General features: G+C 61.4%; 4 protein-coding genes across 6 annotated transcripts in view; 3 read left to right on the top strand and 1 right to left on the bottom strand.

Moving 5' to 3' along the window:
- The window catches only part of LCN8 (lipocalin 8), a 29,065-nt gene extending 25,061 nt beyond the window's left edge, over positions 1–4,004 (bottom strand). The window contains exon 1 of the mRNA XM_087418766.1: positions 3,879–4,004. The gene's annotated coding sequence lies outside the window, so the exon portion shown is untranslated. The remainder of the gene's footprint in view (positions 1–3,878) is intronic.
- Positions 4,005–4,539: 535 nt separating this feature from the next.
- On the top strand, positions 4,540–7,765 carry LOC101407051 (ficolin-1-like). Its single transcript, XM_087419562.1, is given in 9 exon segments — positions 4,540–4,627; positions 4,845–4,958; positions 5,418–5,522; positions 5,829–5,864; positions 6,326–6,361; positions 6,501–6,628; positions 6,995–7,124; positions 7,255–7,384; positions 7,501–7,765. Coding segments are annotated over 9 exon segments (1,032 nt in total).
- Positions 7,766–11,497: 3,732 nt separating this feature from the next.
- TMEM141 (transmembrane protein 141) lies at positions 11,498–13,817 on the top strand. Of its 2 annotated transcripts, XM_004423798.3 has the most exons (5): positions 11,498–11,595; positions 11,887–11,953; positions 12,155–12,238; positions 12,509–12,616; positions 13,029–13,817. In XM_004423798.3, exons 1-5 carry the CDS (start codon positions 11,542–11,544, stop codon positions 13,040–13,042), a joined length of 327 nt encoding a protein of 108 aa, XP_004423855.2. In that variant the 5' UTR covers positions 11,498–11,541; the 3' UTR covers positions 13,043–13,817. The 2 variants fall into 2 exon arrangements, with proteins under 2 accessions (XP_004423855.2, XP_087274886.1); XM_087418760.1 differs by lacking the exon at positions 13,029–13,817 and having other exon boundaries at positions 12,155–12,616.
- Positions 13,818–14,908: 1,091 nt separating this feature from the next.
- CCDC183 (coiled-coil domain containing 183) lies at positions 14,909–24,765 on the top strand. 2 transcript variants are annotated; one of them, XM_087418759.1, is made up of 14 exons: positions 14,909–15,331; positions 15,819–15,940; positions 17,057–17,134; positions 17,331–17,498; positions 17,654–17,758; positions 19,760–19,882; positions 21,165–21,290; positions 21,417–21,471; positions 22,041–22,141; positions 22,779–22,939; positions 23,212–23,380; positions 23,469–23,579; positions 23,657–23,753; positions 24,494–24,762. In XM_087418759.1, exons 2-14 carry the CDS (start codon positions 15,848–15,850, stop codon positions 24,610–24,612), a joined length of 1,506 nt encoding a protein of 501 aa, XP_087274885.1. In that variant the 5' UTR covers positions 14,909–15,331; positions 15,819–15,847; the 3' UTR covers positions 24,613–24,762. The 2 variants fall into 2 exon arrangements, with proteins under 2 accessions (XP_087274885.1, XP_004423720.2); XM_004423663.3 differs by having other exon boundaries at positions 15,121–15,267; positions 24,494–24,765.
- Positions 24,766–25,031: the final 266 nt, after the last annotated feature.

Here is a 25,031-nt window from a genome sequence, read left to right as displayed (position 1 = left end):
AATAAAGGGAAACCTCACCACAATGGAGTGGGGAGGCCAGAAGGGGGAGCTCTCAGCAGCACCACTCGTCAACCACAGGAAGATGGTCAATTACCGGCCCCAACAGGAGAGACGTACCTGCTTCTCCTGTAGGAAACCCAGGACCCCACAGCTCAGCCAGTGAGAAGCCGTCACCACCCTGAACTCCCGCTCTCCTCCAGTGGACTTCCTTCAGACAGCCCCTCCCGACGCCCTCCTTCCTCTCTGTAAAGGGACGCTCCTCTCCTCTGTTTGCTGGCCTTGCCTGTGGTGTTTGCTGCAGCCTCTCGTCCCTCGAGTTGCAGTTCCTCTGTATTCCCGAGTAAACCCATCTTGCTGGTGCAATAACTGGCTGTTTTATTTTTAAGGTCGACACACTTGTGGGACCCCTCCTGGGCAGAGGCAGAATCAGACAGATTCCCCACGGGGTGCTCCCCACCTGCGGGCGGACGAAGAGGGGCCCTGCTAAGGGTCAAGGAAGGCCACGGCCACGGAGAGGCCACCTCCTCCCCTCTCAGAGGGAGGCAGAGAGGGAGGCAGGGACATCTGGGCATTCCCGGAGCTCCAGGCGAGAGGAGGGGAGGGGACAAAGCCTCCCGTGAGCCAGGACCCCCGAGCTTCTGGGAGGGTGAGCTCCCCGCCCAGCCTGGCTGAAGGACAACTACCCAGGAGGCGGGAACCAGAGCTCCTCCAAGTGCCCTTCCCCAGACAGGCCAACTCATGGGGAGGATGCTGGGCCGGGGAGGGGCCTTCAGGCAGCAGCAGGCCTGCCCCCGTGCCACGCTCAGGGCACCCACCACTGTCAGCCTGGCATGGGTGCCACTGGGTGAGGTGGGATCTACCTGGCTGCCTGTGCCTCTTCCCTGCCCAGCCGCACGGCAGCAGGCCATGAAGGCTGAGGGCACAGGTGGGTGGGGCTGCCACCCAGCAGGCAGAACATTCCCCAGTCCCAGCCCGGAGGAGGCCCTCCCTGGGATGTGAGCCTTGAGGGGAAGAGGGTCAGGACTCAGGGGCTGGTTGGAGCTCTGTGCCCCCAGCACGGCCTCCGACACAATGCTTCCTTTCTGAGGCTCTTGTTCAGGTTCCTGCTCACCAGCCCAGGGAGCTGCCCCAACTACCACCACATTCAGTTCTCCTGCTAATCCAGGAGCCCTGTTATCTTTCCAGCAAGCTCCCACTGACTTTGGTTGGCCAAGGCTGCCGTCCATCTCCCCCAGGCCCAGCCCTGTCCCCAAGAGGTGTGGCCCAGCTTAGAGTCAGATGTCAGGTTCCTGGCACCGCTCCGTGCCCCTGAGGGCATTTCTTAATCCAAGAAAACTGCCCTCAGAAGAGGAGAAAGAACCTCCAGGTCTTCCCTCCCTCCACCCTGCTGACCACAGAGGAAGACCAACCTATGTGGACGATGTCGAGGGCCCCCTTGCCCCCTGCCCAGTTGGGCTCAGCCATGGGGAGCCCCTGCAGGAGATGGGAGGGGGGAAACCCAGGTCACCTTGTGCTGGCCAGGTCCCCCACCCTAAGGTCTCTGGAGGGGCCTCATCTACAGAGTTCTCCTCTGTGCCCTCCCCTCTACCCTTTGACCTGGGGGCGGTCAGCATTGCTGCTCTGGGCCTTCTGTATCCGCCCTGGCCCTGGGGGCTCCCTTACACCCCACCCATGTCTGGATAAATAGTTTCTTTGTAAACAAACTCCCCACTTTCTCCTAATGCAAGTGTGCCCGCCATGTCCCTCCAGGAAAGGGTCAGGGTCCCTCCAGGAAAGGGTCGGGGCCCCTCCAGGAAAGGGTCGGGGCCCCTCCAGGAAAGGGTCGGGGCCCCTCCAGGAAAGGGTCAGGGCTGGCCGATGTTGGAAAAGCAGCTCGTCAAATGTTTATTCCAGTGACAATCCTAAAAAAAACACACGTTATCTATAACTTTCAACATCTATAAGTTTCATGGAATTCCAATTTTAAAAATTTTAACTAGAAAAAATTGCTCTAATTTCCTATGAAAAAGCTAAAAAATTCTGCAAAGGAAAAGTAGAAACAGACAACTAGTTCTACAAGACCTGAAAACTTGTGATAAAACCTGTGATAAAATCATAGCCAGTAGGAACATGGTATGATTTATAAATAGAATAATGGAAGAAGCTAGAAAAATGAGAATAGAAACAAATGACAGGGGCATTCAGCATATGATGAAGCAGATGTTTCAAATCTGTGGAGAAAACTTGAACACCCGCTAAATAAAACTGCCAACCATTAGGGACCATTTAGAAAACACACACATAGCTAGATCATTATCTCACTTCTTACATCAAAATAAATTCCAGGTAGATCATGAAACTGAAATTGTAACAATGCTCGTAGAAAAAAATTAATTTGACATGCACCAAGGTTAAGAAAATCAGAAAAGGTAAAATAAAGATTGATTGATTTTCTGTAGGAATATTTAGAATTTCTTTTTTAATAACCAAAACAAAATGTAAAAGAGAAATTATGACGGTGGAAATAAATGAAGACCACCCAATGGGAACAAGCAGGCCTCCATGCAGTTGGTTGGGGGGCATATTTGGCTTTCTCCCGTTGGTCCTAAATTGGAGGCAGGGACAGAAATTAGGGAAGTTCCCAGTTATTGACCAAGTCCTGGCCATTTGGGCTGATAGTCACAGGGGTTGATGGGCCTCGCCCACCGGCCATCCGCTGTCCGTCACAGGCTGCCCTGGCCACCTTCCCCTCCCATCTCCCTGCCCCAGAGCTGGGCGTTGTCATCTGGGGTCAGGACTGACTCCCAGAGTGGACAGGGCAGAATCCAGCGTGAATGCTCAGGCATATCCGGGGACTTGGGCGGGAGGCAGGAGGAGTGGGCCCCAGGAGGATGCAAACAAAGAGAGGGAGGCAACACTGACACACCCAGCCCCCCGGACTCTGGCCCTGGACCTGGTCCCAACTCTGGAGAGACACGCTCCAGCTGTAGACCGCTCTTCTGGGCAGGACAGAGTGCCCACAGCAGCTCCTAGGGTCAGCGGCCATGGGGTCCGTCATAGAGAGCCCTCTCCCCACTTGGCGTCCAGGAGACAGTCCTGAGCACAGGCAGCCCGTGGAGCCTCACCAGACTCCACCTGGCTGAAGGGGCCGGGCAGCAGGAGCCCTCCCTGCTGTCTCTCCCTCACCCCTTCTCCTGCCTGCTGCAGGCGGGCGGGGTGGGGGGCCCTCACCCCGCAGATGGGCCAGTCCCGCTCCCAGGGTGGTGTCCCTTGAATTCCCACCTATCGCCACAGGGGGAGCGCACAGAGCCCACCCAACCCACACTGCCTGAAGGTCAGGGAGACCCCAGGGCAAGGCAGAGACGGGGCCCACACACCCTTCACGTCTCTGGGTGCCCAGGAAAGGACTTGGGGGCTCTAACCCTCTCCCTGCCCCCCGTCAGGCTACTGGGCCCACAGCCTCCACCCCCTCGGGGGATGGCCACCAGACTACCACTGACCGCTGCCAGCACAGGGCCTCCATCCGGAGCTCTGGAGGTGGCAGGTGCCCAGAGACCAGCCAGAGCCAAGGCTGGACCCCAGCAGGGAGAGCCGGGAGCAGAGGCAGGCGAGCCAGTCGCGGACAGAGGGCTCTGCTGGGGGGGCAGGGCAAGCACCTCTGCTGTACCCCGGGGGGCACCTCCACAGGGGGCTCGGTGTATGGCTCCTGTGGCCACCCCCACCTGGGATCCACAGCCAGGCAGCTGGCCTTCAAATGCTCCTGCCCCTGGGTCCTCACCAGCACCCCGCTCACTGGCTGTAGCCTGTGTGGTGGGCAGGACGTAGGCCGGCCTGGCTCCAGCCCCAGCTCCCCCACCGCCCAGCAGCCAGGCCCTCTGTGCCCCGCTCCTCTCACTAACCCAGGGCAGCGCCTCACGCGCTGGATGGCAGGCGGCCAAGAGCTCTCAGCACTCGCCGGCACTTGCTTGGGCTCTAGGCCACGCTTCCCGCCTGGAGCCAGCCTCTGGCTTTGGGGATCCTCCCTTGTGACGGGCCTGCAGGTTCACTGGGGCAGCCTCACTAAGAATGAGAATGAGGAGAAGAGGAAGGAGGAGGAGGAAGAGGAGGAGGAGGGAAGGGGGAGGGGTGAGGGAGGAGAGAGAGGGGAAGAGGGGAGGGAGGAGGAAAAGGGGGAGGGAGAGGAGAAGGGGGAAGGAACAGGGGAGGGTGTCCTCACATCCTCTTATCCGAGCCAGCATCACCCTGAGCACAGCATGTGTGATTCTAGGAAGGACCCTGGGTGGGTTGGGGTGGGGTGGGGGGGTGGGGGGTGCTGTGCCCGTCTGTTGGGAAGGACACTGGGGCACAGACTGCAGACGGGCGAGGTGGAGGAAGTGGTGTGTTTGCACTTGACCTGGGTTCCATTTCTGTGGAGAAAAGCTGAGCTGTGAGGAATGGGAGACCCACCCACGCTGGAGCAGGGCTCGGCCAGGCAGGGGAGGGGCCATGCCTGCGCCTCACTAGCCAGCTGGATGCCTCAGGGACCCAGGTCTGGAACCAGGGAGCGGCTAGCACAGAGGAATGGGGTGGCCTGCCCTCTGGACCCTGGTGCCTCTCCTCTGTCTCTCCCCGTCCCAGGCCCTGGGCCAGGAGGGAGGCACTTGTCCAGGTAAGAGGGGACTGCTCAGATATATCAGCTCACACACACGCACACGCACACCGCATGTGCACACAGCATAAGCACACCCTCCGGTATGGACACGTGGGAGGCAGGTGGTGGGGGGGACAGGAGAATGGGGTGTGGGCTGGCACAGGATGGCCCCCCGGGGGTGTTGGGGGAGGGGCGGGGCGCTGGCCTGCAGCCCACCCTCCCCTGTTGCGTGCAGAAGTGAAGATCGTGGGTCTGGGGGCCCTGGACAAGATGACCGTCGTCCAGGTTTGCCCTGGCTCTCCTGGCCTGCCGGGGCCCAAAGGGGAACCAGGCGCCCCTGGTGGGAGAGGTGGGTGCCTGGTGTGGGGGGGAGCGCAGGGGTTGTTCTGCCTCCTCTCTCACCCAGGGTATGGGGTCCAATCGAGCCCTTGTGTTTGCAGGAGCGCGGGGGGCCCCCAGGCAGCCCAGGGAAGATGGGGCCGGCCGGGAGCTAAGGGAACAGGGGCGTCCTGGCCTCTCTGCCCAGGGTCTAGCAGGATGCAGGAGAGCAGGGCAGCTGCACTCCATCCTCCACACCCTCCTCCGCCCAGGTTCTGGCCAGCTCCGTCCCCCCACCACCACTTCCCAGTAGGCGAGGTGTGCGAGGGTCCTCCCGCCACCCCTCCACATCCACACACGCATACACACTCGGGTGCACCCACAGGCACACCCACACAGCCTGCAGGGGCAGAGAGGGCACCCCTCGTGGGGCCAGGCACCAGCTCCTCAGCAGGGTCTGCACTGTGAGACACGCCCCTTCCGCCCACAGGAGAGCGAGGAGCTCTTGGGACCCCCGGAGACAGAGGTGAGCCTGGTGGCCAAGGCTACTCCCAGGAGGGGACAGGAGGGAGAGCTCCAGGTGGAGAGATCTTGGGTTGGGGTCTCGTGGGCTCTAATGGGAGCCTTGAGGACAGAGAAGGGAGGACCCCTTCTAGTCCATGTGGTGGGGACCCCCAGCAGCACCCCCCCAGAGGTGCACCTGGGGAGGCACGCAGAGGAGCACCCCTGGGAAGGGCCTGCAGCCAGCCCCCCGACCCATGCCCAGGCCTCACTCTGCATGTCAGAGTGCTAGGGGGCTCACAGCCCAGGCAGGAGGCTGGGTGCTAGGGGGACAAGGCAGGGGGCTCGGGTGGGGGGAGCCCGGCTCCAGAGACCAAGCTGGCACCCTGTCTCTCTCCAGGGGAGAAAGGCTCCAAGGGGGCTGCGGCCTTGCTGGGTGAGAACATTCCCGGACCAGAGTCTCCCAGAAAGCGCGTGCATCCCTCACCTTGCACTTTGAGGTCCTGGGACCCTGTGGGTGGGCTCGAAACAGGAGGAGAACAGAAGGGCCCTGGGGCCCAAGGAGACCCTGGAGGGAGGGCTCACCCGCACCGGCCCACCATCCCAGCCTCAGGGCCAAACTGACTTGGGGGCCCACCCACTTCCCCCAGGCCAGCATGATGACCTGGTCCTGACTCTGGAGAGGGTCACAGAGACCCAGGGGGTGGCCAGAGGCCCCCAGAGGAGCCTGGAGCAGGTGGGGGGGGTGGAGGTCAGTGCTGATGGGGACCTGGCAGCTGGTCTGTGCAGGGGTAAAGGTGGGCTTTGGGGTATCAATCCTGAGGGTGCCCCAGGGGTTGAGTGTCTGTGGAGGGGAGGGGACAGACACAGAGAAAGGCACCTGTGTCTCCTGCCCAGGGAAGAAGGAGCTGTGGGCCGCGCTGTGCCAGCAAGGTGAGTGACCCCAGCCCCTGCCCACCCCCCACACGTCCAGAGGGCCACCCTGGCCTTCTGCTTTCCCCCACACAACTGCCAGGCAGGCAGAGCCTCCCCGAGTTGGGACTGCACCCCCAGCCCCTTCCCTGCCCTGCAGGGGCCCGGAGCTGCAAGGACGTGCTGGCCCAGGGGGGCTCCCTGACCCGCTGGTACACCATCTACCTCCCCAACTGCCAGCCGCTGACCGTGCTCTGCGACATGGACGTGGATGGCGGGGGCTGGACTGTGACCTCATGGGGCACCTGAGGCTGGCTCGCCACAGCGAGACTGCAGACAGCAGAATGGGCAGAGAAAAGGCAGCGCCTCCAAGCAGGAGAGCCCCAGCACATGTGGACCAGAATCCACGTGAGTGCACGGGAGCGAATGGGTGGGAGACCCTCCTGGTGCACCTGGCAGAGCCCTCCTCCTTGGGCATCCGTGCTGCCTCCCTGATACTTGCCTGCACCACCTGCTTCTCAGCATCGTGCCCTCCTCCAGTAACGGTTCTTCCACACGGGGATGACGGTGGGGGTGGGGGGGGTAGGTATGCAGGACCTGGGCCCGTGCCCCCATGGTCCCTGCTCCTCAAGACCCCAGACTCTTGCCCCACAGGTGTTCCAGCGACGCGTGGACGGCTCTGTGGATTTCTTCCGGGACTGGGAGTCCTACAAAAGAGGCTTTGGCCACCTGGGCACGGAGTTCAGGCTGGGCAATGATCACCTGCACTGGCTCACAGCTGGAGGTGAGTAGGGTGGAGCTCTGGGCCCGGTGCCAGGCTTCCCACCAAGAGAGATGCCACCCACATGCCCAGACCCTGCCTACCAGGCCTGTGCCTCACTATTCCCTTCCCCTCCTTCCCACAGGGCGGCCAGGGAACCAGGAGCTCCAGGTCAACCTGAAGGATTTCAAAGGTGGAACTTCTTATGCCAAATACAGCTCCTTCCAGCTGTCTGGAGAAGAGGAGAAGTACAAGCTGGTCCTGGGGCCATTTCTGGGGGAACTGCAAGTAGTTCCACAGGAACACTCAAGGCCCTTGTCAGGGGTGTGGAAGGGGTCCCACAAGCTGCACCCCGCCTGGCCCGGGATGGGGCTCTGCTGGGCCCAGGGAGCTGAGGGAGCTGGTCTTTCCCAGGAGACTCCTTGGGGAGCCATAGGAACAAGCCGTTCACAACCTACGACCAGGACAATGACAGTAACAGCCAGTTCAGTTGTGCATCCCTGTTCAAGGGGGCCTGGTAGTACTATGACTGCCACCTCTCCAACCTCAATGGCCAGTACCTGCCCGGCATCCACAAGAGTTGTGCGGACAGCATTAACTGGTAGTCTGGCCAGGGCCACAATTACTCCTACAAGGTCTCGGAGATGAAGATCCGGCCAGCCTAGGCTGGGAGAGGAGCAGCTGCTTACAGCACGCCCCCCACTCTGCAGCCACACGCAGGTCATGTGGAGACACGGACAGACGGTCCCCAGGCCAGTGCTTTCTGTGCCAGGCCCCCTCGTCTCCCCTTGCACTGCCCACCCCCTCCCCCTGCATGGTCTGGCACACGTGTGCAAGGACACCGCATACGTGGCATTAATAACGGTCAGAGAAGCCAAGTGTGCGGCCCCAAGAATCCCCTCAGAGGGCCTCCCCGGAAGCCGAGGCCGGGGAGGCGCTCGGCAAGTGGAGGGAGGGCCCAGGCATGCCTGCGGCCTCCGGGTCCAGACCCAGAGGGCCACCGAGACCACCTTGACCTCCAGTGTCACTTCCCAGAGCACCAGGGAGGAGGAAGCGGCCACAGCATCCCAGGGCATCCTGCGACAGACCCACCCTGCAGGTGGATGGGCCGGGGGGTCCCTGTGGGACACAGAATTGCAGCCCAGCTCGCCCCCCAGCAACCCACCCCCCGCCCCAAGCACACCCTAGACAGAAGGGTACAGTGAGGGTCTCAAAGGCTTGGTGGGCCCCCACAGCCTCTTCTGGAGCTGCAAACCCACAGCAAGGCGGTGTGGCCAGCTCTGGGCACAGGCTCAGCACGCCAGGGGGCCAGGCAGGCAGGTGGAGGGAAAGTGACCTCAGGGGCCCTGGAGAGGACGGCAGGCTGGACAGTGGCCCTGCTGACTGGGCAGAAGGGCAGACGGCCACTGCAGCCATCGGGGACTCGGCCTGAAGGAGCCCAGGGGCCACTGGGGAGACATAAGCGGAAACTGAGGCCCAGAGGGGTCTGGGGCTTGGCTGAGACCACCCCCTGCTCACTCTCAGGAGCCAGAGCTGACCAGGAAGCTTCCCTCCCTCCAGAAGGGTGCTGAGGCTGAGATGGGGTGCACCCTGGATGGGGTCCACCACGTGACCCACCCGCAGAGCCTCCTCAGTCCTCTCTGGAGCAGGAGGTCAAAGCCGCCTCGCCCCAGGGAGGCCTCCAGCTTTTATAACGGTGGCTGGTTCAGCCCAGGCCAGGAGTGAGGCACAAGGAGCCAGCTGAGAATGGAATCTTCCGGAAACCCAGTGGGCAGAGCTTGGGCCATCCAGCCAAGCAGGCCCCAGGAGTTCAGAGCTCCCTCCATTTGCCTGACCCTCTGCTGACCACAGCACCGGGTCTATGGGGAGGCACAGGGCCATGGCGGGGAGTTCAGGGGCAAAGGGGTACAGCAGGTGAGGGCCCAGGGTGGGGGAGGGGGAGGTGGGCAGCGCCTTGGGCTCCCTGTGACACCTGCCCTCCCCGACCGGGACCTGAGGATGGGGTCACACTTGTCGAGGGAAGGAGGACCAAGGCCCCCCAGGCCCTGTAGGGGGTGCTGTGGGCCCTTGAATCCAGGCCTGGCACCCAGCAGGCCACACAGTGAAAGGAGGGGACTCCTCACTCCTCACCCTGTCGGCGGGTGCCCAGGACCCCTTCCACGTCTGCCTCCTTCACCCCACATCTCCCCATCACCCGGAGTCTCCTTCCATCACCCCACATCTCCACCACTGCCCCCCTCATCCCCACTCTCTCTGGCACCCCGAGGTCACCCCCTTGCCCCAGGAACGTCCCACCAGTACCCACATTGCAGAGGGATGGTATGCATTTTACTCCAGGAGCACTGCTTTAATTTTTGTACAGAATTCTCATTAACAAGCAATAACCAATTTTTTAAAGAAAGCATTTTTAATGACCAGGAGTTTTAAAGGGGGGGGGTTGTCTATCAAAGTTCAGAGTTGATAAGAACCCTGATTGCTCTGCGTCCCCAGTCCAGGGCCTGGGCAGCCTCTCCTTCCTCCTCCTCCCAAATCCTGTACCCAGGGAAAGCACACCACCAGACTTTCCCACCAGCCACCACCCTGCTTTTGGCCTCTCCCATCTCACTCCTTGAAGACCCCTGGCTCACGGCCTCCCTCCCTCATTGCTGCCTGGGCAACCTCGACATCCAGGTGGCCCACCCGCCCAGCCCCTGCCTCCCAGTCCCTCTGTCTCCTTAGCCCCAAGGGTTGTTCTGACACCCCACCTCAGCCACCCCCTCCCACGGTCGTGCTACTGTGTCCACCCGTGAAGCATCAGTGTCAAGGCCCCTACCCTGGCCACCTCACCACCTGTCCCTCCAAGGCACTTCTTACTGTCTCCACCCCAGCAATGTTGCAACCCACCGGGGGCTCTGATCCACTGACCCTCGACCTTGGCATCACCTCTCTTGTCTTTCCTTCCCTCCTCAGCCGGCTGAAATGCACCAGCACCAGCCTACCGAACCTCTCCATGGGCCTCCTCACCTGGCAAACCCTAACCCTGCATAAACTGCCCGCCCCTGTCGGAGCCCCACCCACGCGAGGGAGCACCGCAGAAGACATCGCTCCGGGTGCCGCTGGCCCCGACTGTTCATTTAGGGCCAGATTTCTCAAGGGGGCGACCCCCCACCCTGACCTCCCCTTTGGGTACCAAATTCACACATCCCATGCTCCTGTCTCCAGACATCTCAGACCGAACAGAGCCCAAACCACCTCCTGGTGCCATCCCACAGGAGCCGGCTCCCTTCACTCCACTGCAGAGCCCACCTGTGCTCAGGGCAGACACCTGGAGGCCAGCCTAGGTCCCCTTCCTCTCATCTCTACCTCCAACCCAGTGCCAAGGCCTGTTAGTGCAGCCTCTAAACACACCCTGACAGCATCCCTGCACCCCGACAGTGCCCCTGCACCCCGACAGCAACCCTGCACTGCAACAGCACCTCTGTACCCCGACAGCGCCCCTGCACCCTGACAGTGCCCCTACCTGCTCCACTGCTGAAACGCTCTCTAAGCCTTAGCAGATACACTCCTGGAAGGCTGGCCACCCTCTGTCCCAGGACAGCCAGACGTCCATGGAGCTGGCATCCCTGCGGGCCCCCCCCCCATGGCTTTTAGCCGCACTCAGAGGAACTGACAGCCCCCCCAGGCTTCAAGGCACAGCAGGTTGTGGTCGGTGACGTCACCTCACCCTCTCCCCTCACCCTCAGCTCCAGCCACACGGGCCTCCAGAACCTTCCGCAAATAGGCCACGCTCAGTCCCACCCAGCAGTTCACATTTGAGGGTCCTCTTCCAGAACCTCAGCCGCAGTCTTTCCCTCTGAGCGCCTCCTGGGGGTGCACCCCACACATGCCCTGTCCCCCATCCCCCTCCCCGTTTTGTTTTCCTGATCTCCCTCCCGAGTCTCTTTACCCTTCTGCTCTATGAGGGCAGGGGCTCTGACTCCTCCGTGGGACCCTCAGCGCCTAGCACAGAATTGGCGCCAAGTATGGGCTTGTAGTATTTTGGCGATTAATTTGCCAAATAATCATTCGATACATCGCTACTCTGTGGTCATTTCCAAGAGATTTAATCCCTTATAGCCCCACCCCAACAAATAACGCTAACAATAATCATTACACCTCCCCGACCGTGTTAATAAGGCGGGTGACGGAGGCCGGCCCGCCACGCGCCACGCCCCCCGCGCGCCCGGCGCCTCGGCGCCCAAGGTCACAGAGCCGGGGCTAGGGAGGGCACGGCAGGCCCCGCCCCTTCGCCCGGCCCTCTTCGCTCGGCTCCGCCCCCTCCGCACGGCCCGCCTCTTCTCCCGGCTCCGCCCCCTCCGACCGGCCCCGCCTCTGCTCCCGGCTCCGCCCCCTTCGCTCGGCTCCGCCCCCTCCGCCCGGTCCTGCGCAGGCCCGCCAGCCCGCTCCCCGCGCCCCGCCGGCCATGGTGAACCTGGGCCTGTCCCGGGTGGACGACGCCGTGGCTGCCAAGCACCCGGTGAGAAGGCCGGCCTGGGACGCGGGCCCCGGACCTCAGGACCTGACCTGAGCGAGGCGGGGGGCTGGGTGGGGGTGCCCTTGTCAGGGAAGAGGGGCAGAGAGGGAGGACCCTCTTGCTATGGGGATCGGGGCGTCCTGGGTGGGCATGGGCGCAGGTGGGATGTGTCCAAGCCCCCAGGGCCTCACGGCGAGTGGTAGTCTCCCCCACGGCCAGTGTGCCCCAAGGAGGGACAAGAGGGGCGGTGAAGGAAGAGGGAGAGGAACTGAGTTTACCCCTCTCCCATCCCAGGGACTCGGGGAGTATGCCGCGTGCCAGTCGAACGCCTTCATGAAGGGCGTTTTCACCTTTATCACAGGTAGGCTGAGTCCAGGTGTCCTGGGGTGTGGAGAGACGTCACCCTCCTGTCTCACCCTGACTCCCCAGCAGGTGGCGCCAGGTCGCCTGTCCGCTGGTGTTGGGAGCCTGGCAGATGCCGCGGGCTCTCAGGCTGTGCCCAGGTGGTCCACTGGCCAGCCGGGTGGACAGGCTGGCTGATGGGGACCGTGGCTCTTGGCAGGCACCGGGGCGACCTCTGGCCTGCAGATGTTCATTCAGAGGAAGTTTCAGTACCCCTTTCAGTGGAACGTGCTGATGGCGGTGGGTATGTACTCTGTGCCTGGGACCCCTGAAATGCACCGGCTGCCAGAGGTGACGCTGGCTCCTCAGCAGGGGTGGGTTCCTGCTGGATGGGGGCGGGGCCTCTGGTTCCAGGCATTCCTGCCTCCTGGGATGGGACCCCAGTTCTCGATGGCAGCCCTGCGTGAGCCCACCACCACTGTCTGCCCAGAAGCCTGTGCCCAGGTCTCCTTTCCCTGAGAAGTGCAGAGGCCCAGGCCCCCAAGCCCACCGGCCCCTGCCCCCTGCTCCCCAGTCGCAGGCTCAGTGGCCAGCTACTGGGTGACGCGAGTGGAGTCGCAGAAATGCAGCAACCTCTGGCTCTTCCTGGAGACGGGGCAGCTCCCCAAAGACGCAGGCACAGGTGAGAGGCCCAGGGGCAGCGGGACATGGAACCTGAGGCTCCAGGGCCCAGATTTTTAGGCAGACAAGCCCAGGGCCCAAGGTGCAGGCTGAACAGGGCCTCTCCCTTCTGGCCTGTCCCCTCAGCGTGCACATCCTGGAGGGGCGGACGTGAGAGTGCACACAGCAGACAGACCTCCCAGAGCCCTGTGTGCAGGAGGAAGACCCAGGAGGGGTTGAGTGGCCCTGGGATGGGGGGAGTGTGGAGTGGGGAGTGTGGGCACCCCAAGAAGAGCGGCTGATTGATCTCAGGCCTGGCCTGCACTGCCAGCGTCCTTGTTACGGGGCCTCTGTTTTTGTCACGGTAAAATGAGTGCAGGGACCATGAGCAGCTTTAGAGTATGGTTGTAGCTGTCCCTTGTTGCCTCTTACAGATCGGCACAGCTAGGAGAGCTCCAGCCGGCGCAGAAGATCTGGGGCCGGAGAGTTCTAGAACACAGCCCACAGCGTCTCCACACCCCAGGCTTCCCCACACACATAGGCCCTCCCCACACCCTAAGGTGCCCCAACTGTATCCCCTGCACACATGCATGACCAGGTCTGCCAGACCCATGCAGACTGCTCTTGTCCCAAGCCTGGGCCCTGCCCCGGAGGTCAGACCAGAAAGGGCAGCGAGAAACATAGTGGACATGGGGAGCCAGAGAGGATCGGAGAGGAGAGGATCATGGCCTGTCTCATGCATGCGTTTGGGGGCAGCAGCTCGGGGGCGCAAGGTGGAGGGGACTTCTGCACCTCTGGTGCTCTGACACTCCCTTTCTGGCCCCCGCACCCCCCACAGTCAGAGGTGACAGCTGCTGCTGGGGGTTGTGGGACTAATAAACGCCCTTGTTCCCACCTGAGTTCTAAACCAATTGGGAAAGGAGTTAAAGCGGAAAGAATGAGAGACAAGTGTCACCTTCGTGCCATACAGCTGATACTGGAGGGCGTGCCAGGGCAGTTCCTAACACTGACCCCAGAATTAGACACTCCCGTCGGCCCTGTGGGCCCTGTAAGACCACCGAGGCCGCTCCACATGGGGGCCTGCTTTCATACAGTTTGGTGTGGAGGAGCAGAGCAGGTGTGCAGCCAATCGGCGCCTGGCTCTGGAGACAAGGGACTGAAGTGGCTGGCCCACTTGCCTGTCATTTCAACACACCTATCAGAATAAGCCACTTCTCTCCAGGGGAGGAGGAGGTGAGGGGCGGAGGGGGCCAGAGCTAGCTTACTGGAGCTCTGTCCACATGGAAGGAGAGCTCCTGAGTGGGCAAGACCACCCACCTCACCACCCCCAGCAGAGGAACAGGCAGAGATTATATAAAACCTGGGCGAGTCCATCGTCCTTTATACTTGGCTTCCCAGTGACAGTGAAGGCACACCCAGGGCTGTGCTGCTCCAGCCCCGGCTCAGCCCCTGCGCGTCTTGGCCTAGCCAGTCATTCAAAAGAATGTCTATTGAGCACCTACTGTGCACCAGGGAATCTGTTGGTGGGAAGGCAAAAGGACAGGAAGCCAAGATAACCATGGCACAGGCAAGCTAGAGTTTTCGTTTTCTTCCAGGTAAAAGTCCAAGTGGGTGGTCCAGGGCTGATAAGGAGTCAGGGACCCCGGCTCCTTTTAGTCTGTTCCTTGCTGTGGCCTCCACTTCTAAATCTACCTCATGGTCCCAGGCTGATGCACCAGCTCCAGCTATCATGTCTTCATCCCAGTCAATAGGAAGGAGAAAGGAGGAGGAGGAGGGCAGTTTGCTCACCACTTCTGCTTACACTCCATTGGCCAGAACTAAGTCATGTGGTATGCCTAGTGCAAAGACACCTGGGAAGGCAGCCTTGCCCTGGGCAGCCATGTGCCCCACTAAAGTTCAGGGGTTCTATATCTGAGGAAGAAGGGAGAACCAATATTGGGGGACAGTGAGCAGGCTCTGCCTCAGGCCTTGGGAGGACAGGGTAGGGGGACAGGGAGCAGACCATGCTCAGGTCCTTCCAACCCCCTGAGGATAAGGCCTGGGTTCAGAGGGAGGGCCGAGGGTGAACAGGGCGGGCTCCAGGTAGCAGGTGAAGGTCAGGGAGAGATGGGGGAGTGAGGGCCAAGGCTGTGGTCTCATGAGCCAGGTCACCCAGGGTGCGGAGTTTGAACTTGGGGTGGCGTGGGGGAATGGAGAGCTCACAAAGCAGTGAGGGGTTGGAAGTTTTAGGAGGCTCAGTGGACGATGGCCTGGGGGCGTGGAGGGGATGGGGAGGGTGCAGGGGGGCCGGTGTGGGGTGCAGTGTCAAACCGCCACCAATCACCACCCTGTGGAAGAAACGTGCCTTGACCCAGGCGGCACTCCTGAGCAGGGAGCAGCCACAAGACTCAAGCATCCAGGGCATGACCCGGAGGCCGGCTAGGGGCCAAGGGTGGGGGCAGGGTGGGCTAGGAATTCCAGGGTTCCCTGGGCATTGAGAACCTTGGCCCCCATCACAATGGGCCGAGATTCAGGGGACAGTCTGAGCTGTGGTTCTGCTGAGCAGGCCCAGCACAGGGAGGGCAGGAGGTGCGGAGGGCCCCTGGAGGACCCTGAGGGCCGCCATGAAGATGCACAGCGAGGCAGATGTGGACGAGCAGATCCAGGAGATGAAGACCATCACCCGGCTCCAGGGTGAGCCCACCGCTGCAGTGACCAGCCGGCCCGCCCCACCGCCCCGGGGCTCAGGGGCTCCCAGGTGCAGGACTTTCAGTTTTAACACAGGGACAGTCCAGGGCAAGCAGGCTAGTGGCCACCCTACTGCCCACCCCCAAACAGAGCCGGGAGAAGAGATCAAAGGGGCCTGGCATGCAGGGGGCGGGGGCAGAGGAGAAACTGGGGTTTTCAAGGAGATTTGAGAGCGTGGTGGGCCCCAAAGCCAGAGGGGACAGCAAGAGACCCGCCTGCCTCCGTGGCCAGTACGTCTGGAAGGGATCACAGGACGTGTCCATCCCTGGCTTCCACCTCACCCTCCCCACTGGCCGGCACAGCCGTTCACTGAGAGCCGTCCAGATAAGCACTGCTGAGCAGTGAAGCCGGTGGCCCCCATGGCAGGCTGGGAGGCGGGAGTGTGGCTGTGGAGGCAGCATCCTCATGCCCCCACCCCGTGATGCGAGCCTCCCCAGCCCAGGGATCCCGGCCAGGCCCTTGGCCCACATCCTGGCTGACCTGTCCCTCGCCCACAGAGCAATGTCGGGCGCTGCAGGTCCAGGCGATGAAGGAGAAGACGGTCAAGAACAAGGAGACGCTGGCTCTCCTGCGCAGTAAGATCCGCCACGGGGCCCAAGACTGGGCTTTGGCCAAGAAGGTGAACAGCCGGCCCCTCCCTGCCGCCTACTGGCTGGAGGTGGGGTGGGCACGTGCTGAAACAGCCAGACAGGTGGATGGCAGGCACCTCCTCGCCTTTCCCCGCTGTGATCCCACCTTTCTGGAGCCAGGGGCATCTCCAGGAGGGCTCCAGTCACACCAGTGAGCCCCCAGGGACAGGTTCCTCACCATCCACCCCAGAGGGCAAGGCCCAGGGCCTGACTGGGGCCCCTTTCCCCAGGCTACCCCCTGCAGCAGGGGCCCTTCTAGCTCTCTGGCCGTATAGGTGTCAACTTTAAAATAAAATAGCCAGGGGCCAGCCCGGTGGTGTAGTAGTTAAGTTTGTACATTCTGCTTCAGCAGCCCAGGGTTCATGGGTTTGGATCCCGGGCACGGATGGACCTACACACCGCTCATTAAGCCATGCTGTGGTAGCATCCCACATACAAAAAACAGGAAGATTGGCAACAGATGTTAGTTCAGGGCCAATCTTCCTCACCAAAAATAAAATAAAATAGCCAGTTATTTTCCCAGCAAAAGGAGTTTATTTGGGAATAGCAAAAAAATCCCAATTCAGGACATGCAAACTACAATAAACCACAGGCACGTCCAGAGAACAAAGCAGGGGAGCTTGCTTTTATGGAGAGGGGGGCTGTTCTAAAGGAAAGTTCATTGGAGAAGAGTAAGAGTTCAGGGCGGCAACTGCTTCTCATCAGCTGGGCTGTTGCTGGGCAAGGAGAAAAACCTTCCTTCCAGCTGCTGGAGTTGTAAAATAGTTGCACTTCCTGCCCAAAACTGTCAAGTGAGCTGTGATGCTGGTGTGTGTTTGAGAACTCCCCCTACAGGGCTTCCCCACTGCATTTTAAATGAGGTTTCCCTTTATTAATTTTCACTTAGGGGAGACCTAGGCCCTCCTCTCTGGACCCCCATCGCATCCAAGCCAAGATGGCCCAGATGGGGTGCTGTAGCACTCTGCCTCCTATGGGCCCAGGAGCTGGGGTCTTACTGCTGGGCTAGTACAGGGCAGACAAGGCCTGGGAAGAATGCGGGGGCGGGGTCGGCGGCTGGGGGTACACAGAGAGGCCCAGCCCCTCGCTCAGCCGCCGCCACTCCACAGTACGACCAGTGGACCATCTCCAAGGCCTGCGGGAAGGACGTGCCCACGAGGCTGGCACACTGCCGCTGCACCACGGAGGTAAGGCGGAGTCCCGTAGCGCCGCCAGCCAGTGCACCCCCCACTAAACAGCGCTGCGGAGCCAGTGGGGGTCACAGAGAGTCCCCAGCCCTGGGGTCCCTGTGGGGTTGGCATGGGCCCCTCCCTGCCCACCCACTCCAGGCCGGCTCCGCGGGCCCCTGCGCACCCATGCGTGGGCCTGCCCTCCCCGAGCCAGGTGGCGAGGGAGAAGCTGCGCAAGTATGTCTTCGACCGCGTGAACGTGCACAACGTGCTGATCCACCTGGTGCGACGACGCGGGCAGCAGCTGGAGAGCATGCAGCTGGAGCTGGCCAGCCTGCAGAACCAGCCCGATGCCACCAAAGACGAGCTGCGCATGATGCAGGTGGGGCGGCGGGGCGGGGCCTCGGCGGCGGGCGGGGCTCCGTGGGAGGGGTGGGGCGGGGCCTCAGCAGTGGGCGGGGCTCCGCGGAAGGGACGGGGCCAGATGAATGAGACCCCTTGGAAGAAAGCCCAGCGCCCCCCTCGGGCCGCCCCCAGGTCATCCGCCAGCTGGAGAACAACATCGAAAAGACGATGGTCAAGATCACCACAAGCCAGAACATCCACCTGCTGTACTTGGACCTGCTGGATTATCTGAAGAGAGTGAGTCCCCTCACCCCAGCCCAGGGATCCCAGCTGGCCGGGAGGGGCGGGGTCTCAGGCCACGCCCTGTGCGCCAGGCTGGGTGGGATCTCGTGGGGCGAGGCTCCAGGCCAGGGCCACCCAGGCCTGCCCCTCTCCTCCGGGCTGGATCACCCCAGGAGGACTAAGCCCTGCTTTGGGCGCCAGCTGAGCAGGGGCACGTGCAGCGCACCTGGAAAAATTCTTCCAAGAACTTGATGTTTGCTACTCTAAAAACGCATATCCTGGGCGTGTGAAATTGTTCAGGTCTTCTTGCATGTATATGGTAGTTTAGTGTGGTTTTATTTTGCCCCTGTCATTTCTCAATGCCTGGCCTCTGAGGGCAGGATGGGCTCTGCACTCTCAGGAAGTTCCCTAACATCACGCAGGGCAAGCCACCTCTGAGCAGGCCGGTAACCTAGGCCCGCTGCCCACCTCTGTGAGCCAGCGCCCTGCTGCCTGTGGAGGAGGCCCCCAGGGGCAGTGAGCCCTGCTGTGAGACAAGACGTCTTCACAGAGGCTCCCCTCGGTCCCCACGCAGCAGAGCACAGGCACCTGCCACAGGCCAGGTAGACAGTAGATGGGAGGAGGAGGAGGAGGACATGAGGGCTGGAGGCCAGGAACAGAGAGAGAAGCCCTCCAAACTCCCTCATCCTGAGGCTGGGGGAGGGGGAGCCCTGGAGGACAGTGCGGCCAGGAGGATGACAGGAAATGTGGTTGGGAGCAGGGTGTGGGGGCATGGGTGGGCACTGCAGCTCTCCCGGCTGTGATCACAGCCCCCTAGATCCTGCCCATGTTCCCCAGAGCTGGGCAGTACACAATTTCATCCTCCCGCCTGTCCCTCCACCTTGGCCCCCTGGTCCTGGAGACACAGATGGAGGCCTTGCCCCTCTGCCCTTCCTGGGCCCCCTCCTCTCACCCCTTCCCATGCCAACTGCACTCAGGGTCCCACCCCTCCTTTACCTAGGCACATTATGTCCCCCCAGGGGCACCTTCTTATCTTTTCAGAACATACGCATTTTGTGTGTGTGTGTGTGTGTGTGTGTGTGTGTGTGTGTGTGTGTGTGAGGAAGATTAGCCCTGAGCTAACATCTGTTGCCAACCCTCCTCTTTTTGCTGAGGAAGACTGGCCCTGGGCTAACATCATGCCCATCTTCCTCTACTTTATATGTGGGACACCGCCACAGCATGGCTTGATAAGCAGTGTGTAGGTCCGCGCCCAGGATCCAAACCTGTGAACCCCGGGCCGCCAAAGTGGAGCACGGGAACTTAACCACTACGCCACTGGGCTGGCCCCCATACGCATTTTTTTTAATAACTCCTGCGGTCACCTGCATTTTTAAAAAACCAGTGAAGACTCTACATTGTAGTTAAATAACAACAAAATACTAAGAGCCAAGATATCTTGGACATTTATGAACTGGTCCTGTGTAAACACATTATACCCTCTCAATGATCCTGACGGCAACCTTCTGGAGGAACCATTATCACCTTTTTGCAGATGGGGATCCTCAAAGAAGTTAAGTGGCTTTCCCAAGGTCTCACAGCTGGCTGGTCAGGGTGGCCTTGGCCTTGAGCCCTGAGTCTCTGGCCCTCTGCTTCAGACAGCAGCCGCTCCCAAGCAGCAGCCTCCCTGGGTTTCAGAGTCACCTCTCACATGCTGGGGCATCCCATCACAACCTCTTCGGACATGCCTCTGGGCTGTGTGGCCCTGGGCAGTGGGAGCGCCCACCAGGAAGATGCTGGCTGCCCCTCCCGAAACACTTCCTTTCACCTGCTCTGTGCCCGGCTGGGGGCTGGGGCCACAGGCCAGACCCATCACCATCCTCAGGGCTCGCACAGTCTGGGGTGAGGGGTAGAGGGCAGGCGCGGTCCACTCTAGGGGCCACCAGAGAACCGGGGAGGGCCGAGGAAGCCGGCACGGAGCACGGCAGCATGGGGCTGGCCCTCAGGCTGGGTGCTCGCCTGCCCCTTTCCATGCAGGAGCTGGCAGGATACCCCACGGAGCTGGACAAGCTGCAGCATCTCGTGGGTGCCTACTGTTCGGAACTGTCGGATATGACAGTCATGTCCCAAGATGCCATGACGATTACGGATGAGGTCAAGGTGAGCTCAGGTCCCAGGGCTGGGGGGCCCTGCAGGGCTCTCTGGGACCTGTCTGGTCCCGGGTCCATCAGGACACACCCTTGCCCACACCGCCTGCCCGCCCTGCCAGCCTGCTCTGCTCACACGCTGTGGCCCTGGACAGAGAGGGTCCCACTGGGCCCAGAAGCCCTGCGGTAGACGTAGGAAGGAGAGGACTGGTCTGGTCTGGGCAGGGGCCACCGTTCACCCGGTCTGTGCCAAGGGCCCCTGCAAGGCAGGCATGCCCGTTCTCAAGAAGCTCATCCAGCAGTCCATTAGGAAAGGTCACATAGCCTCTGACCAGCACTGCAGAGAGGTGTGGGTGCCATGTGGCTGCCCTGGGGCACTGACCGGCTCAGGGAGGCGGTGCTTGAGTGGGGGGCTCTGGAGGTCAGGCGATCCAAGCCCTGGAGGAGGAGGGACAACAAAGGTCATGGGGCTGAACAGGGCCAGAAAGGGGCATGAGCAGCTGGAACCCAGCAGCTGCCAAGGAACGCAGCCTGTGAGCCGGCCAAGGCAGTGGGGTGGCCAGGGCTTAGGTGTCCGCCCCTAACCTAACCTGCAGCCCTGGGAAGAGACAGACGGAGATGGGACCAGATTTGTATTTCAAAACCGGTGCATCCTGGCTGCAGAGACTGGAGGGGACCAGGGCTGAGATGCTGGTCACTTGGGCCAGACCAGGGGTGTAATTGGGTGGCCAAAGAAGGATGGAGCCGAGAAGCCTTTAAGAGGTCACCCCAATGAGGTCTGGCACTGAGTGACATGTGAACAGTGAGGGAGAGAGCAGCGTCCAGGATGCATCCGCAGGCATGGCTAGACAATGGATTTAGCCACCAAAGCTGGACATGCTGGAAGGACCGGGTTTGGGGAAGATGATGAGTCGTTTTTAGACATGTGGAATCCACGTTAGTGAGTTTTAGGTGGAGCTGGGCGGGAGGCAGCAGAGAGCCCAGGCTGGAGAGAGAAATCCGTTAGGCACATGGGAGTTGGTCCCCGAGCTGTGGCTGCAGCTGGGGAGGAGCATAAGGCCAGGGGAGGCTCCACGGCTCAGAGGCCAGGTGGGAGAGGGCATCCTGAGAGGATGGCCGAAAGCAAGAAGGATGGCGAAGGCCGCAGGTACCGGTGTTTTAGGAAGAAGGGTGTGGCCAATAGCCTCGAATGCTATTCCCAAATCTAGGAAGATGGGACTGAGACTGACCCCTGGATTTAGCACCATAGGAGGCCTTGGTGAGACAGACCCCCGCCCGCCTCCCTGTGTCCCCAGAGGAACATGAGGCAAGGAGAGGCGACCTTCATCGAGGAGCGGCGGGCACGGGAGAACCGGCTCAACCAGCAGAAGAAGCTGATCGACAAGATCCACACCAAGGAGACCAGCGAGCGGTACCGCCGGGTGAGTCCCGGCCAGGCCGGCCACCGGGCACAGCCCCGCCACGACCCCCACTGCAGCACGAGGACGGTTGGGGTGGCCCACTGCCTGGCAGAGGACGCTGCTCACCTCCTCCTCCCCCACCATCAGGGCCGGCGGGACCTGGACTTCTCATCCAACCTGATGAGCAAGGAAACCCTGAAAGGTAAGCACCCAGCTCCCTGCCCGCCCCCAGCCAGGACCCCGGGAGACTGGCACTGGCTCGGCCATCAGTAGGGTCACTGTGAGGCCAGGTGCAACCTGTAGTGGCCAGAGAGGGAGACAGACGAGCCCCTATCGCTCCTCTGTGCACCAACAGCCGCAGTGCATGCTTCAAGGAGCCGCTACCAGCTTTGGGGTCACAGCCAAGAGTGGCTGAGCCCCCAGCTTCTCGGCTGTAAAATGCACGTGGCCATGCCGTCTCCTGGCACCCCAGGACCCGGTCATCCCGTGACTCCTCAGAAAAGATGAGTCAAATCCCCTGGGCCCCGGAGCCACCTCTGAGAAGCACCACTAAGCCGCACTGTGCCAGGCTGCTTCTAGTTCTCCTCTGGATGGAGCTGCCCTGGGGCATCCCTGAAGGGCCGGCCGAGGAGGAAGAAGGCTACCTGATAGGTACCCCACTCTTGGGTGGCCTCCCCTGATGACTGGGCACATACGGAGGCATCCAGTGGCCTTGGGCAGAGTTCCCACGCCCTTCCTGCATGCTGGCCCCTTCCCCTCTGCTGTGCCCAGTGAGGAAAAGAGAGACCTCCAAGGCTGATATCGAATACCAGACGGACGTGACTGCTTTGGTGGAGAAAGTCAAGACTGCTGTGCAGTGCTCCCACCTCTGGGTACTGCTCCCTGGCACTCCTGGGGCATGGGGGGGGGGCCCTGCCCCAGCCCAAGGTCTGGTGGAGCTGGACAAGGGTCTGCAGGCACCTTTTGAATGAATGGACACACAAAGCTGCAGTCCCCATGGCTCCGAGTAGCAGGCACTGCCGGGACGTGGCTGGCATACCCGAGCCACCGTCCTGCTGGAATGCGAGGATCCAGATGCTGAGGGCATGGCCTCCACCTCCAACTCCATCCCCTTCCGAAACCGACAGTGTCATAATGAGCAGCTTCCTCTCCTGGCCCCCATTACGCTACTCTGACCCGGGTTTATTATTAGTAAGCATTCAGCTCCCATCCTTGGCCCTGACATAACTTTGTCCATCCATGGACAAGTGAGTCAAAGCCACGCAGTCTCTCAGTGGTGGTCTCCTTGTCTCCACCTTGGGGTTATCTGCCCTGTCTGCTTGTTGTGAGGGTTATGTGCAATGACACACATAAAGTCCTTCACCTGATGGCTGGCCCCTCGCAAGCCCTCAGTGCCCAGCCACAGTCGACGTCATTCCTGATCACTGGGCGGGACCCAGAAGAAACCAGTTCTGTGGGGCCCCAGGCCTCCTGGCCCATACGTGTTTCTGCCCCCACCGGCTTGGCCAGGACATCGCCGGCCGGTTCCTGGCTCAGAAGAACACGGAGGATAACCTGGAGCTACAGATGGAGGACTGTGCAGAGCGGCGGGCACAGCTGGAGGCCTTGACAAGGAAGCTGGAGCTGGAGGAGGCCATGCTCAGGTTCCACCAGACACCCAGCTCCATCAGGTACCCCAGAAAGGCCCTGCCTTTCTCCGGGGCCACCCTCCTCGGGTCCTCATGAACAGCCCCATGGGCTGGGGCCAGGGTTGAAGCTGAGTGTCCCCACAGCCAGGAAGCGCATGAGTGCTCTGCAGATGAGCTACGAAGGCCCTGCCAGGGGACCCCACATGCCTACATCTGAGCTCCCGAGCCCCTGACTTTAGCACAGCGCCCAGCTCAGGACACTGACTGCCTTGCCCTCAGGGTTGTGCCATCTCCCTCCCCATCGTCCCCAACAGCTTTAAGTCCGTCGAGAAGAAAATGAGGGACATGCTGAAGGAGGAGGAAGACAGGCTACAGCTGGCTCACACCAAGATGACCAAGAGCCAGAAGCTGCTGCTGACCCTCCAGATGGGCATTGACAACCTCTACATCCGGCTGATTGGCATCGCCCTGCCCACGGCCCAGGTACCAGCCAGAGCGGGGAGGAGCCGCCTACACAGAAGGTCTCTGGGAGAGGCCCGAGGGGAGATGAGACCCTCCTCTCGGCCTACAGAAAGAAGCAGTGCCCTCTGGCACCCTCGATGTGAACAGCAAGCTGGCGTACTGCGAGGAGAAGCTCCTGTACCTGGCGGACAGAGTGCAGCTCTTGTCCAGGACTGAGGAGGTAGCCCTGGGCTTGAGAGGGGGAGGCGCTCATGCGTCCCATGTTCTCTCGGAGCCAACAGTCCCTGTGCCCTGCAGATCAACACAAAGGTGAGGGACGCCTTGGAGTCCTCAACTCTGAAGGAGAAGCAGAACACCAGGATCAGCTTCGAGGGCCTGGAGGAGGATATGATAGGTACAGGTTGTGGGCTGGGCAGATGGCTGGTCTGAGCTGTGCAGAAGCAGAGGCTGGGGACGGCGCTCGCTGCATCTCACCAGGGCAGGCTGGAGGGACAGTGGGGGCTACAGAGACGTAGAGCAGGTGTCAGTTGTACCCACGGGTTTTAATTTATGGAGGTGACTTAGTGAGGACGTGGAGACTAATGCCATTCAAAGAATTTTTTACATTTCCTGACACACGGAAGCGCCAGTGCCAGTCAGGAGGCAGAGGGAGCGAGGGGAAGGCTAGGCCAGAGCCTTCACTGGGGTTTCTGCGGGAAGCGCAAGGCAGGGCAGGTACACAGTTTAAGACTGGCTTGTGAAGAAGCCCTGCGGGCTTGGGGCATGGGCGCTGGCCCCAGTTGTCTGGTACCCGGTCCTGGGTCGTTTCGGCGCGTAATACTGGCTTGGTGTGCGAGTTTGATAAAGGAGGTGATGGGCGTGTGGCCTCTGGATTGGTTGGTCTGCCTGAAAGACAAGCCCAGGGGCGAGCCCTCTGCTGTCTGAGAACTGGCTAGCCCTGGGAGCGCAGTCTGTCCCCGGCCTGTAAGACCCCAAATGCCAGAGCGTCAGGAACACAGAAAGTAAGAAAATACAGTGACTACCTGGCCTGTGATGAATGAGTGCCAACAGACAAATCCAGAATCTACGAAACCGAAACCGCGGTTGGAGACAGGGCTTCGAGCGCGGCCCCCTCCTCCTCGCCCTCCTTTCTAGAAACCTTCCAGTTCGCTGACGTGGACCACAGCTACGTCCCCTCGCGGGCCGAGATCAAGAGGCAGGGCCAGCGGCTGATCGAGGGGAAGCTCAAGGCGGCCAAGAAGAAGAAGAAGTGACCCGGAGAAGGAGGAGGAGGAGCCCCTTCCCCGTCCCCGCCCCCGCCCCCCATGCCCCCGCTGTTCTACACAATAAAGCATTTTTCCAGGACTGCTGGCGACACCGGCGAGACAGGAGTCTCAGAAAAAATGAACCTGGGGGGCGCAGAGATGGGGAATCACGTCGGGAAGTCTGGGGGACGGTGGGGTGTTAGCTGTGGATGTGGGCCCCGGAGTTGTGGGGTGAGGTTGAGCAGGGGTCCGGGCGGAGACACGGACGGAGGTCTCAGCTGACCTGAAACCACGGGGGCGGCTCGGAAAGCTGGACCGCCGAGCCCGCGGCCCCGCGCATGCGCTCACCCCCGCGGCCCTCGCGGCGCCCCTTAGCCGCTTGCCCTGAACCGGCCTCCGTCCGCGCATGCGCGCCTCGCCGCGCGCGC

The sequence above is a fragment of the Ceratotherium simum genome, chromosome 29, assembly GCF_057802395.1.
Source record: "Ceratotherium simum simum isolate JZ-2026a chromosome 29, ASM5780239v1, whole genome shotgun sequence".
Classification (NCBI taxonomy): Eukaryota; Metazoa; Chordata; class Mammalia; order Perissodactyla; family Rhinocerotidae; genus Ceratotherium; species Ceratotherium simum.
Note: the sequence above shows the minus strand (reverse complement) of the source record. Positions and strands in the feature narration are given on the sequence as shown.